General features: G+C 57.2%; 2 protein-coding genes across 2 annotated transcripts in view; one reads left to right on the top strand and one right to left on the bottom strand.

Annotated features, from left to right (window-relative positions):
- Nucleotides 1-8,602, top strand: part of CRTC1 (CREB regulated transcription coactivator 1) — a 32,692-nt gene extending 24,090 nt beyond the window's left edge. Inside the window, exons 13-15 of the mRNA XM_014545804.1 lie at nt 1,406-1,492; nt 2,047-2,227; nt 3,639-8,602. Of these exons, the coding sequence (XP_014401290.1) occupies nt 1,406-1,492; nt 2,047-2,227; nt 3,639-3,850 (480 nt within the window). The 3' untranslated portion in view covers nt 3,851-8,602. The remainder of the gene's footprint in view (nt 1-1,405; nt 1,493-2,046; nt 2,228-3,638) is intronic.
- Nucleotides 8,603-8,914: 312 nt separating this feature from the next.
- Nucleotides 8,915-12,932, bottom strand: part of COMP (cartilage oligomeric matrix protein) — a gene marked incomplete at its 5' end in the record, with an annotated part of 6,874 nt that continues 2,856 nt past the window's right edge. The window contains 10 exons of the mRNA XM_005873899.2: nt 8,915-9,080; nt 9,189-9,328; nt 9,779-9,951; nt 10,605-10,801; nt 11,067-11,115; nt 11,242-11,420; nt 11,608-11,789; nt 11,888-11,940; nt 12,139-12,257; nt 12,932. The exon at nt 12,932 is cut by the window's right edge and continues 177 nt beyond it. Coding sequence (XP_005873961.2) covers nt 9,034-9,080; nt 9,189-9,328; nt 9,779-9,951; nt 10,605-10,801; nt 11,067-11,115; nt 11,242-11,420; nt 11,608-11,789; nt 11,888-11,940; nt 12,139-12,257; nt 12,932 — 1,140 coding nt within the window. The remainder of the gene's footprint in view (nt 9,081-9,188; nt 9,329-9,778; nt 9,952-10,604; nt 10,802-11,066; nt 11,116-11,241; nt 11,421-11,607; nt 11,790-11,887; nt 11,941-12,138; nt 12,258-12,931) is intronic.

The following is a 12,932-nucleotide window of genomic DNA, read 5'->3' as shown; positions in this document are numbered from 1 at the left end:
ATGCACTGAGCCTCAAGCAGTTGAGATCGTGTCTTGTGTGCTGCCTCCCTCTTCAGTTCTGAGCAGACCTTCCTGCAAACTCTCATGGCCTCCTCACAAGAGAAACTGTGGCCTGAGGTCCCCTGTGTATGCTGGGCCTCTCTGGGGCCAAGGCCACAGGGACAGGAACAGGTGTCTCAGAAGAAACCTGCCACCTCCTTCATGGGCAAAGCGAGCCAAAACCTTCAGCCCCTTTTTTAAACCTAACGCTGGTAATTTTTAACTCTTCCCTGGTGTTTGAATAGAACATTCGTCCCCAGGAGCCTCCCTGCCCACCAGGGTAGCCATCTGTCCCTTTCTGCTCTCAGCCCACTGACCACCTGGAGCAGCCAGTGGGTTTGTGGCCAATCCTTGTCTGGAATGGAAGCCTGAGACTCAAGCCTTGCCATTGTCAAGCATGTGGGGACCTTTCTAGAACAGGGAACTCAGAGGGAAGGTTCTAGGGCCTTTGATCTGTGGAGACATTTGAGAGGATGACGCCTGGGAATGGCCACGGTGCAGCAACTTCGATGAGCCACCCCGTCCTGCAGAAGAGACACTTTGGGTCTGGGCTGGGAATATATCTGTCCAGACCTGGTGTTTCAGGTGCAGCCGGTACACACCAGCCATCCCTCTCCTCCCTCCCACATCCTGCCAGGCTCCATCCCACCATCCCTGGCAGTATCTCCAGAATGGGCAGGGGCTCCAAGCTCTTTCTGGTGTTTCCACCACCTCTGAGGTCCTAGCCCCCTGCTTCTCTCCCAGGAGCATCTCCCAGTCCCCTTCCCTGGCCAGCCTTGAACAAGCAGGAATGGGCTGCATGCCCACCAGTGAGCCCTGGGGTCTCGAGGGCTGGCTGCCAGGAGTCAGCAGGTGAGAGGGGGCTTTCTGAGTGCCTGTCCTGTGTTTGCTCTGCACTCATCCTGTCCACATGTGTCAACAGAGGCCTGTCAAAACTCACCAAGTGCTCGTCCCATTCTGAATATTTAGGGAATCTTGTGCCTTGGTACCAGTTACATGCTTTCCTCTGGGACTTGTCAGGGTTCCTGATCCTCATATCCCCCACTCCCTCATCTTCTGTCTGTCAGAAAGGAGGTCACCTACATCTGAGCTGAAGGAAAGGAGATGGGGTGGCGTTCTTGGGAAATGTCAGGGTGTAGAGCCATCCCGCCCCCAGCAGGCAGGAGAAAGAAGCCGTCATCCTGAGATGGGGGAGTTGTCAGCTCAGTGTAGGCGCCCTGGAATAGCTGTCATCCACCTCCCTTGTCTCGTGCATCCTTCACTAGGTCTCAGGGCCCTCGCTGTGGGCTCAACCGGCCTATAGGAACACCCCCCCCCCCAACCTAGTGGGGATCATGACAACAGCAAGCCTCTCTTCTATCTGCAGCACTCTTCCACCCTGGGCAGCGTGTTTGGGGACTCGTACTATGAGCAGCAGATGGCGGCCAGGCAGGCCAATGCTCTGTCCCACCAGGTGAGCGGGTGCCCGGGCCACAGCGCCCTCAGCAAATGCTTGCCCGGACCCCGCCCGCCCTCGGGAGTGAGCTCTGCTCCTAGCCTCTCCTGTCTACAGGCAGTGGAGCATGTGACTGCCTTTGCCTCTCCTGGCGTGTGCACCTGGTGTGTCAGTGAACGCCTGCAGGGATGGGCAGTGGCTGTCACAGTGGCACTTGGCGTGCGCCATGCATGTGAGTTTGCGGGAGGTCAAGTTGGCTTTGTGTGGAGGCCAGAATCAGGCATGCGGGCACAGGAGGGGCTGGCCGCTACCTGGAGCTGGTCACTCAACCATCTATCCATTTATCCATCCATCCATCCTGCAAGCCCTGAGGGTGTGTATGTGGGCAGGCCCATGTGGGTTAGGAGACGGCGATACCCCAGGGCAGAGGGACTCGTGTGAGCAGCCCTCACGAGGGTGGACCTGAGCACAGCTCTAGGCATCCTGCAGAAGAGGTGGTCCGGAAGTCTCAGGCAGCCCTTCCCACAGCAGCAGTGCTCAGTGGCCGGCCTCACACCCTGTGTCCCCTCCAGCTGGAGCAGTTCAACATGTTGGAGACCGCCATCAGCTCCAGCAGTCTGTACAGCCCGGGTTCTACACTCAACTACTCGCAGGCGGCCATGATGGGCCTGACGGGCAGCCATGGGAACCTGCAAGACACACAGCAGCTTGGTTATCCCAGCCACAGCAGTATCCCCAACATCATTCTCACAGGTGAGGTCCTGTGTGAGGTGTCCTGGGCAGGGGTCTCAGTCCTGGTGTCCCTGTCATAGGTCTCAGCCCTGGGGGAGATGGAACTCGCTGCCCTATAGGGTGAGTCATGACACAACTGAGGTGTCCCTGCCTTTGGTGTGGACCCAGAGAGACCAGACCCCTGTTCCTAACCTTGAATCGCTGCTGGGCTGCAGACAGGCAAGGGGGACATACACCTGGACCCCACACCAGGCATATAGCACCTTGTGCTCAGAGCAAGTCACTCTCCCAGCCCTATGCCTGCCACCCAGGCACCTGAAGACAGTTAGCTGAGTGTGTTGGGAATATAAGTGACCATGGCAGGGGGTGAGCCCTGCATGGCAGGAGGGGTGCTTCCTGTGCAGTCAACAGGAGTGTAACAGCTTGTACACGCTGCAGTATGTGTCTCAAACGGCCTGAGTATAGTGCCCAGGTGTGTGTGTGAGGAAGTCCTGCTCCATGTAGCAGAGCCCAGACCTGTGATGCCCTCTCCACCCCATCACCCCTGCTTCCCTCCACCGAAGGTTCTTGGTTTTATTGAAGAAGGAAGTAGTTTCCTTATAAGCCAGGGCTGTGTGGGATTGAGGTGGACACCCCCTCCCCTGATGGTCCCCACTCAAATCTCCAGGATGGATAGGTCGATGCCCAGAGTCCCCCCAAGGTTGGGACCCCAAGTATAGACCCAGTACTTCCTCCCTACCCTGACGGTGCCTCAGGTACCTGAGGAGGACCAGGCCCCCATGATGACCCTGACAATCCAGAAAGATGGATACTTTTAAACATATATACATATATTTATGTGTGTGTGTTTATTGATTTCAGAGAGGGAGAGAGAGATAGAACATTAATGATGAGAGAGAATCATCGATTGGCTGCCTCCTGCATGCCACCCACTGGGGATCAAGCCCACAGCCCAGGCATGAGCCTTGCCGGGGAATTGAACCGCGACTTCCTAGTTCACAGGTTGACACTCAACCACTGAGCAACTCTGGCTGGGCAAGATGGAGACTTTTATACTGGTTCCTAGATGGGGAAACAGGCTTGGGGACTCCTCACAAGTAGAGGAGGGATTCCAGGTTTGAACCAGGGTCTCTGTAGAGGAACAAGACTTCCTCCATGCCACAGGGAGGGCCCTAGATGTGCATGCCCAGCCTGCTTCTCTGACACGGGAGGAGGCTACCTGCTGATGTCTGGGGCTGGATCTTTCTCTGGGTAGGGCCAGCCTGTGCATTGTGGTGTTGAGCAGTGTCCCTGGTGTCCACATGATGTTAGTAGCACCCCCTTCCCTAGTCCTGGCAGCTAAAAATGTTCCCTGGGGTGGCCCAAGCCCTCTTCCCTGAATGTGGGGGTAGGGAACCAAGACTGAGCTGACTTTTGTGTCCCCCTAATCCAGTGACAGGAGAGTCCCCTCCCAGCCTCTCTAAAGAACTGACCAGCACGCTGGTTGGGGTTGGCGATGTCAGCTTCGACTCTGACAGCCAGTTCCCTCTGGATGAACTCAAGATTGACCCCCTGACCCTGGATGGACTGCACATGCTCAATGACCCTGACATGGTCCTGGCCGACCCGGCCACCGAGGACACCTTCCGGATGGACCGTCTGTGAGTGCACACCCAGCACTCTGCTGCCCAGCCCCGGCTCCGTCACCCCGCCGGTCAGTGGTCCCAACGGAGTCTCCCTGAGCCCAGGGACTGCACACTCTGTCCCTGCAAACGGCCGAGCTTGTGATTCTGAGCTTGCAATACCGCCAAGCACTCCCGCCCCCGCCCTCCCTCGGCTGTTCACCTCCCTTGGGAGGCTGTGAGTTGCCCTCTAGGACTCCGCCCTGTGCACACACTTTCAGCTCCCACCCCAGGCCATGAGCCATCAGTCCCTGTAAGATGCAGAAAGCATGTTGGGCGGGGCCACAGGCCTGGGCGGCACCGGGGTCTGCTCCTCACTGTGGTGGGCAATGTGCATTTCCGACTGTTGTCCAGCTCTCACTGCCTTCCTTCATCCCTGGTTCCTACCCTCCACCCCGCACCTGCCACCCCCAGGTTGTGGTTAGGTAGAGAGCCATCCCCACCCGACAAAAGGGAGAGAACGCCAGAGAGTGGGACAGACCCAGTGCAAAATAAACACTATTTTGATTGCTGTCTTTTATATTCCTGAGCAAACAGAATGCTAGAACCCTTCCCATGGGGGTGGATACAAAGATGTAAACAGAGCAGCTAGATCTTCCCAGCCTCCTCCTGCCTCACCTACCCCTGCACCAGGTCCCTCTGGGGCTGCCTCTGTCAGGAAGCCGCCGGCCAGGATGACAGGACCTGCTAGAGAACGAATGTGGAGTCGGGTTATTTCTAGGGGTGGGTTTAGAACTTGTTTTCATCTTTCCTGCTCTGTTCTGTGGTCACTGTTACTGTTATTTACAGACGTGTGGGAAGGGGGTGGCCAGGGCATTTTTGTTGTATTTTTTTGTTGTTTCTTTTGGTCTGTATTTCCATTTTGGCTGTAGATAAGTAGCTGACTCCTTCAAGCCAATACTTGCCTGAGAGCATCTTTTTATTCCTGAAATACTCCATTACACATGTTTTAAAGCTAACTGGAAGCAGCCTGCCATCTGAGCTGTGACCCTAGCCTCATTAGTTTCACCTCAAGTTATCTCAAAACAGAAGGGTTGAGTGGCTGCCCAGCCCAGTGAGGGCAGGTTGTGCCAGGCGAGGACTCTGACAGAAGCTTGGGTGACTGGAGGCGCCTTTTCTCTGGCTACGTAACAGACTTCGGAGAAGGAACCCCTGCTTTTATTAAGGGTCTGGAGAAGGCCTGGCTCTGCCTAGCCCTAACGGTGCCCGCCAGTCCTCAGGGCTGGTGTGTCCCAGACCCTGAGGCTGGCAGCAGCTGTGGCCACTCTGTTCCTAGACACCCCAGATGAAGTTGTCTCTCCCCATCCTGAGAACCAGCTGACATCCCGCTGGCCACTTCTGTTGTTGCTCCTCCTGGTAGGACTGGGTTTGGAGGCAAAGAGCAGCGAGTTTTTAGTGGTGGATTTCTAGGTGCTTGCTTCTCAAAGTGCCTTGATAGGCAGAGGTGACCATCCCTCTGCCCTCCAGGCCCTTCGAGGGGGTGGCAGGCTGGCTCTGTTTTCTGTTGGCAGCTTTACTAGGAATCTCTGTTTCAGTCCCCAAGTTGCATCTCAACTTGCTCCTCCACATGCTGTTGAGCTGACACTTCTGCCCGGCGTTATTTCTTTGTGGTGGTAGTGGCCACCCTTCTGCCTAGGCTGTGGGAGCCCTTTCAGTGGGAGCTGGATTTGATCCCAGCAATCGTCCTTCCTTTTTGCTTCTTGGCCAGGCTGTTAGCACGTATCCAAGCAGCCGGGCAGCCACACTTGTGAGAAGGTCTCCCTCAGTCACTTGGCCCCGCCACCATTGTCTGGGCTGGAGGAGCACAGTGTCAGTCTGTCCAGGTCCAGGGCCTATCCTTTTACTGTGGCAGGGACTGGGGACAGAGATGGGGACTTTTTTTTAAAAAAAAAAAAAGAACATCTACATGTACATAGAAGAGTTTGGTTACCATTAGACTTGTATGTAGAACTTTTTAAAAAATGGCCTTAATATAATTACAAGCAACCTTCCTGGATGCAATTTTCAAACAAGGCTTTGGGATCCAGTGAGGGAGCCTTGTCAGCCCACGCTTCCCATCTGTCCAGCACCAGTTCTAGGTGCAGACAGGAGAGGCCCATGGCCTGGAGCACAGGTAACATTGTATTAACATGCATCCTCTGCCTATGAGAGGTGTAGGTGCAGAGCTATCCTCGGAGGGGGCCCCACCAGGAGCCAGTGGTCAGGCATCTCCACGTCTTCCTGGGCCTTGGGAGGCCTCCTGGGGTCTGCAACAGGGAATTTTTTTTTTCTTAAATATCACTTCTCTACTAAATATTCTTGAGTTGCCAAGACTTTCTGAGGCAAGACAGCCTAAGGGAATCAGTCTTTTGACTTGTGATGTGAAAATACTGTGATTTTAGGTAAGCTGCACCAGGAAGGGCGGGCCTGTGCCTATATTCTGTATGTAGACCTACCGCCCATGTCCTACTCACAAGCTCGGGGCAAGACTGGACTTCAAGCCTGGACACTGAGCCCACAGGGGCTCAAAGGCCATCCAGGTCCCCCGGCTGCCCTCTTCCTAGTGCTCCTGGCTTTAGCTGAGCCCCCTCAGCTGTGCAAACCTTTCCTCTGGGAGCTCAAACTGCCTGGCCTATCCGCATCTGCCTCAGTTTACCCTCTTCCCTCCAAGTCCCCAGGGCAATGAGTTTGTTCCTCTAGGTAGCTCATGGGCTGAGATGGATCCTGGAGTTAGCGACTCTCTATATTCTCCAGAGAAGAGGGTTGTACCCAGGACTGACTGGAGGAGAAGACAGGGTCTCGGGATCACATCCCCCATCACAGGTGCCCATGCTGACCTCCCCGCTCCATGCCCTTACAGGGGGAAGACAGGTAGCACTGTTTGGAGTGTCCTGCAGCCCCCTCCCCTTGACACTTCTGGGCAGGAAGGGTGAGTGCCAGTCTCTTGGGGCAGAGGTGCTTGAGACCCTCAGTGGAAAGCTCAGGGGGGCAGGTCAACCCCTCAGCAAAATTTGGGGACTCACAGCCAATGGTATTCAAAAGTTGGCCAGGCTCCCCAGTGGGGACAAGCCACAGTAGAAGGGGCCCTAATTAAGGTGGGTCCAGCACCCCACAGGGGTCCCTGGGACCAGCTATCGAGGGCAGGGCTGTGTGCTTCTTGACCTTTCCCCAGGGATGCCTCCCCACCCCCTTGCGTGGGCTGGCCTTTTGGGCCCTCTGTGCTGTTATCTGCTCATGGGTTTTCAGGGTAAAGGAGGGTTCTGAGTGGTTAGTGTGTTTGACCTGATTTTCATTGGCCGAACTCCTGGAAGGACATCCAGTGGGGTGGTCTGTTGTGAGGCCCATGTGTCACAGTGGAGTGGGTGAGGTCAGCTCTGTCAGATGAGGCGCTGTGTGGAGGGAGGGCAAGGGGCCCCATATCCATTCATGCATTCTGCTGGGGCCAGATGTTCAGTATGGGGGACCTTGTCTGTCAGGTTCCTGGGCCTGATGAGTGACTTTCCCTAAGGAGCCATGGGGCCCCTAAGCTGGTTCATAACCAAACATCCCTCCAATGCCCCCTCCACTGGACTCAACTTTCTGCTTTTCCACAGGAGGCACCCCCAACCCCATATGAGGTTCTAGAAGCTTTAGGGGATTGACAAAGCAGCCCCTGGGTTCTGATGAAGCTGTGGTCAAAGCTTGGGTTTGGGGTCCTCAAGGTCAATGGTACTGGGCACCCTGGTCCTGGCCCATCACTCCTGCAGGCGGCATTCCAGGTGAGGGGTCTGTGGCTACCTGAGCCCGCCTCATGTGGCCTGCAGAGCTGGGGGAGGACTGAGTGCCTCACCCACTCTGGGAGGCTTACCTGGAGTAAGTGTGCAGCTGGGTCTGTTTCTGTCCCCATTCCTTTTGGTCCCTGGGCTCCCACCTCCTGGGGGTCTCACAGTATGTATGACCCCCATATGTAGTCAGGGGCCCCTGTGACATTCCTTCAGGGGTGCTGGCTGAGTGGGGCTCAGGCCTTTCATTACCCTCGTGCCACAGGCAACTGGGCACTCCCCAGGAGAGGGAGGTAGGGTTACCTGCACCCCCAGGGCTGGGTGCTGGGGTACTCCTGAGGGCATGGAGAGCAGATGCAAGGCCCTTGTGAACTGGGCCTAAGACTCCCTCCTGTTACTGGCTCAGACCTATGGGTCTCAGGGCCCCTCCCAATCGGGGTGAAGGGCAAGGGTTGTGTGTCAGGGTAATGCTGGCTGCAGATGGCTCCCTCTGCCTCCCATCCTCCTGGCCAGTTCCCAACACCTCATCCCAAGGAGCCAGGTTCTGGAATTTGGGGGCAATTGATGCCCAGTCTGTCACTTCCGACCTCTTGCCCACTCGGACAAGGGGACACTGCCATGGCCTTCCCCACCGGGCCCTGGGAGGGAGGCCTTTGGCAGCCAAGGTCCATTGCCCCCTAATGTGTCCCCCCAGGAAATTGCCCCCAAGGGGGCTGGGTGGCACTTCTAATATATGCAAACTCATCGGTCTGAGCCCTGCCCCACCTGTGTCCCTCTGTCCCCAGGCTGGCTCTGCCCCCCACCCCCACCCCAGCATGTACACTCTGCTGTGGATGTCCCATGGGCCGTGCGTGTGGGTGCCCGTGGCGGGCTGGGGCGGGCGGCTCAGGGCGCACTCGGCCAGCCCCTGCCTGTCCTCTGGCGTGGACGCTTTTGTCTTTGTACCTTTGCATCCTTTGTAATGAAACCTAATAAAAACCCAATGTTTTCGTCTCTGCCTCCTCCCCTTTTTTCCTGCCCCCATTCTCCAACCCAGAGATGAAATATGTGTGTGACAGGTACACCTGGTGGGAACCACACACACGCATGAATATGGACACAGATGTGCGCCCCTCACAACCTCACCCTACTAGCCAGCTACTTGGACCTGTGTCCTGGAAGGGGAGCAACTAACCCCCCAGGATCCTGGAGCAGAGACTTCAGGGGTGGGAGAGCTGCAGCAACTGGACACTGCTAGTTAGTTCGGAGGGAAGTCGGCAGTAAGGCCAGACTCCACCATCTCCCCAAAGCAGAGACCACAGCCACCATCCTGCCGAACACACTTTATTTTGTCCTCTCTGATCTCTTCCCTCCCCCAAGGTTGGCTGCCCCTCAGTGCTCTAGGCCTGAGGGTGGCCGTCATCTAATGGCAGGTCCCCACCCATCCCTAGGCCTGCAGCAGCCCCTGCGTCTCATAGTCCTCCGGGATGGTGTCTGCGGAGGGAGAGAGGATAGATGAATGAGAAAGGGTGAGGCCAAAAGGGCAGACCCACTATCTAGCAGGCCCTCCCCTCATCCCGCCCCCTTACCCCCTCCTCTTACCATTGCAGCGGTAGCGCAGGTTGGCCCAGATGATGTTCTCCTGGGAGAAGCAGAAGACACCCAGACGGCCACCCCGCATAGTTGTATCCAAGACCACATTGCTGTCAGCCACCAGCTCAGGGCCCTCGTAGAACCGCACTCTGGGGGAGAGGGGGGCAGGGGACAGTGAAGCACCTCAGAGTTTTGGCGTCCTGCCCTGGAAGATGGGCCCCTCCTATCTCGGAGTAGGGGCCATGAGTCCCTCCTGCCGGACCCATACTCAGAGCAGGTGGGGTTCCTGACCGGAAGCTCAGTTTCCCTGTGTGAGAATGGATATCCAGGATCCTGTACACAGTAGGTGCTAACTGGATTTCCTGTACAGAGTAGGGATTGAGAAATGGGGTGTGGGTGAGACCCCACCTTCTAGCTGAGGCCCCACTGTGTGCTGGGTCCTAGGAGGGGTGTCATGCCCCAGGGCCAGTCACAGTTCATTCTAGCTGCCTGCATTGTACCTGTTTTACAGACAAGGGGACCAAGGCCCCCAGGGTCTCTCCTTCCAGGAGCCAGGGTGGAGCAGGGACTCAGTCCCTTGGCAGGGGTGGGGTCCCCACCTGATGTAGCCCACTTGGGGCCGGTGCTGCAGGAACCAGCGGTAGGACGTCTTGTCCTTCCAGCCCACGTTGCGGGGGTCCTTCCACAGCAGCCGCACCTGTGATGCTGTGTCCCCTGTGTGCCACAGCGCATTCCGCAGCTGCTCCCCAGGGCCCGTGGAGGACTTTACGGCCTGACATGCCCAGGAACAGGAGCAGAGGGTCAGAGACCACAGAGGCCACTGGAGCCTCTCAGAACCCTGCCTGGTGGTTGCTTCAGGTCATGGAGGAATGATCGGAGTCTTGGGGGGGGGGGGTCTGGATGGGAGACCCACAGGAAGCCTCCTTGAGCACCACATGGACATTTGCAGGTGGGTCATGGGGGGTAACAGAGGTCTGGGGACTCATGAGAGGGTATGGAAGTCGGTGAAAAGGTTTGGGGTCTGGGAAGACTTGGGGGTCTGGAGAGGGATTTAGTGACCTGTAGAGAGTTTTGGGTGTCTATGGGATAAACGGGGGTCTAGAGGATTTGGGAAATATCTGCAACATAGTCTAGGGGGTCTGCAGGAGGATTTGGAACCTGAGGGAAAGCTCTGGGCTCTGTGAGAGGGTTTCAGGGCCCAAAAGATGATTGGGGGTGCTGGGTGAGGGTTTGAAGGCCTGTGAGGAAATGGGAGGTATTTGGGGCCTATGTGAATCCAGAGGAGAGATGAAAGTGGGTAGGAAGACTTTGAGTCCATAGAATGATGCTGGGGGACTGTGAAAGCTTTGGGGTTCTGTGGAAGGGTTTAGGGGCTTGCTAGAGGACATGGAACAAGAGGTCAGGAGGCCCCCTCCCCCTGCACACCTTGAGCTGGATTCCAGGTTCAGCCACAGCACGGAAGGGGTTGGCCTGCCAGTATGTCTGCTCCATCTGCTTCCACATGACCACGTAGAAGCTCGAGCTGTCCTGGTAGCCAAAGATGAAGCCAGCGTAGTCATCGTCCGTGACCGTGTTCACATGAAATGTGCCTTCGAAGTCCACGCCATTGAAAGCAGTGTAACCTGGGGAAGTAGGTGACCAATGGGATCCTGGACTCCCCAGAACCAACCCCTCCAGAGTCCAGCTTGGCCCCTGGGCCCGGACTCCCCGCTCAGTACACCCACCCCATCCCTACCCTCTGAATCCAGACACGGCCGTGCCCCCGAGCCCTGGACCAGCCTCAGCCACCCGCCTCTAGCCCAGACCCAACCTGCCCTCGCCCCACCCTCACTCCGGCCCTGCCCCTGAGCATCTCCCTGCAGAGCCTTTCCCCTCCCAGTGTCTCACCCACAGCCAGGCCAGGGTCGCTGTTCATCGTCTGCACAATCTCCATCCCCTAATAAGGACAAAGGAAGAGGGGCCTCAGCCTGGCCAGGGGGCCCTCAGTTTTCCAGCCCCTAGGTTAGCACCCTCAGCGGGGGCTCTGAGTTCCTCCCACCTTCCGCCTGGTCCCTGCTCCCACCTGGTTGAGCACCACCCAGTTGGGGTCTATTTGCGCGTCACCCTCGGGGTCCAGCACCACCGTCTGGAAGGCCCGAAAATCGGTGAGGGTGACCTCGGCGTTCTCTGGACAAACATCGATCTTGTCCACCACCTTGTCAGCGTCGAAGTCGCCCTGGCACGCATCACCTACGCCATCCCCTGAGAGGAGGTGGGAGACCCTGAGGTGGAGAGGTCTGCGCCAGGCCCCCCACTCCATGCCTAGCCCCGCCCACTCCCGCTACTGGCCACGCCCATACCTTCCATTGGCCCCACCACGCCCATTTGAAAACCTGCCCCAGTGGCTCCACACACCCTGTCCCACCATGGGGCCCACCCCCTGCCTTACGATCTGAGTCTTCCTGGCCGGGGTTGGGCACCAGGCGGCAGTTGTCCCGATTGTCAGGGACTCTGTCGTTGTCGTCATCCTCATCGCAGGCATCACCCTGTCCATCGCGGTCTGAGTCCTGCTGGGCGCTGTTGGGCACTGTGGGGCAGTTGTCCCGGGAGTCCTGGAGCCCATCCCCGTCCCTAGAATGGGTGGGGGGAGGCAGAGAAACAATGAGATCCTCACAGGGCCCGGTCAGGGGCTGCCCACCCTGAGCCCCCATCCTAGAAGGCCTCCTTACTGGTCTTGGTCGCTGTCACAAGCGTCTCCCACAAAGTCGTGATCCACATCCCTCTGGGGGAGGGGGTGCAGGGGTCCACAATCAGAGCAGAGGAACTCAGAAGCCTCCAACCCAGGCCCAGTTCAAGAGCAAAGGTCCTCCTGACCCCAAGGAACACCCCCTCCAGCTGCTTTGGAATGGGCTGCGGTCTTGTTAACAGCCTGGAGCTCAAGCCAGGGGTCTGACCCCACTGGGGTCTGACCTGCCCTCACCTGGTCTGGGTTGCTCTTCTGGGGACAGTTATCACAGACATCCCCCACACCATCACCATCACCGTCCTTCTGGTCTGAGTTGGGCACCCTTGGACAGTTGTCCACTGCGTTTCGGATCCCTGCAGAAAGCAGGGGAACAGGACAAGATCCAGAGATCAGGCAGGGCCAGGCCGGCTTCAGCAGGGCAAGTGCAAGCCTGGGGCAGAGTCCTACCCTCTCCTAGCTCCCAGTTACTACAAAGTAGGCCCAGCCTCATAAAGACTTCATGAATAGATGGCCACGGAGGGGACTGGCCCTCACTAGGGGGCAGCTCAGCCAGGCCCTCCCCTTGCCCTGTGAATGCACCCCCCTGAGCTTCTATGCCCCAAGTGTAAAAAGGGCACCTCCCTGCCTGGCAGGTGTGGTTTAGCGGTTGAGCGTTGACCTAGGAACCAGGAGGTCATGGTTCCATTCCCTGTCAGGGCACATGCCTGAGCTGCAGGCTCGATCCCCAGTGTGGAACTTGCAGAAGGCAGCTGATCAATGATTCTCATCATTGTTGTTTCTGTCTCTCTCTCCCTCTCCCTTCCTCTCTCTCTTTCTCTCTCCCTCTCTCTCAAAAAAAAAAATCAATAAAAACTTTTTTTTTAAAAAAGGCACCTCCCCAACCCTAAACTCCAGATTTTGTCCTGCTTTTCCTCCCTACAGCATCTGACATAGAGAGCGTTTTTCTGCTCCCTTGAGCATGGTCCATGGTCCTGAGCATCCCAGGTCAAACCCTTGGCTTTGGAGCCCTGCCCGGTTGTGCCCCAACC

Source organism: Myotis brandtii, unplaced genomic scaffold, assembly GCF_000412655.1.
Source record: "Myotis brandtii unplaced genomic scaffold, ASM41265v1 scaffold421, whole genome shotgun sequence".
NCBI lineage: Eukaryota > Metazoa > Chordata > Mammalia > Chiroptera > Vespertilionidae > Myotis > Myotis brandtii.
Note: the sequence above shows the minus strand (reverse complement) of the source record. Positions and strands in the feature narration are given on the sequence as shown.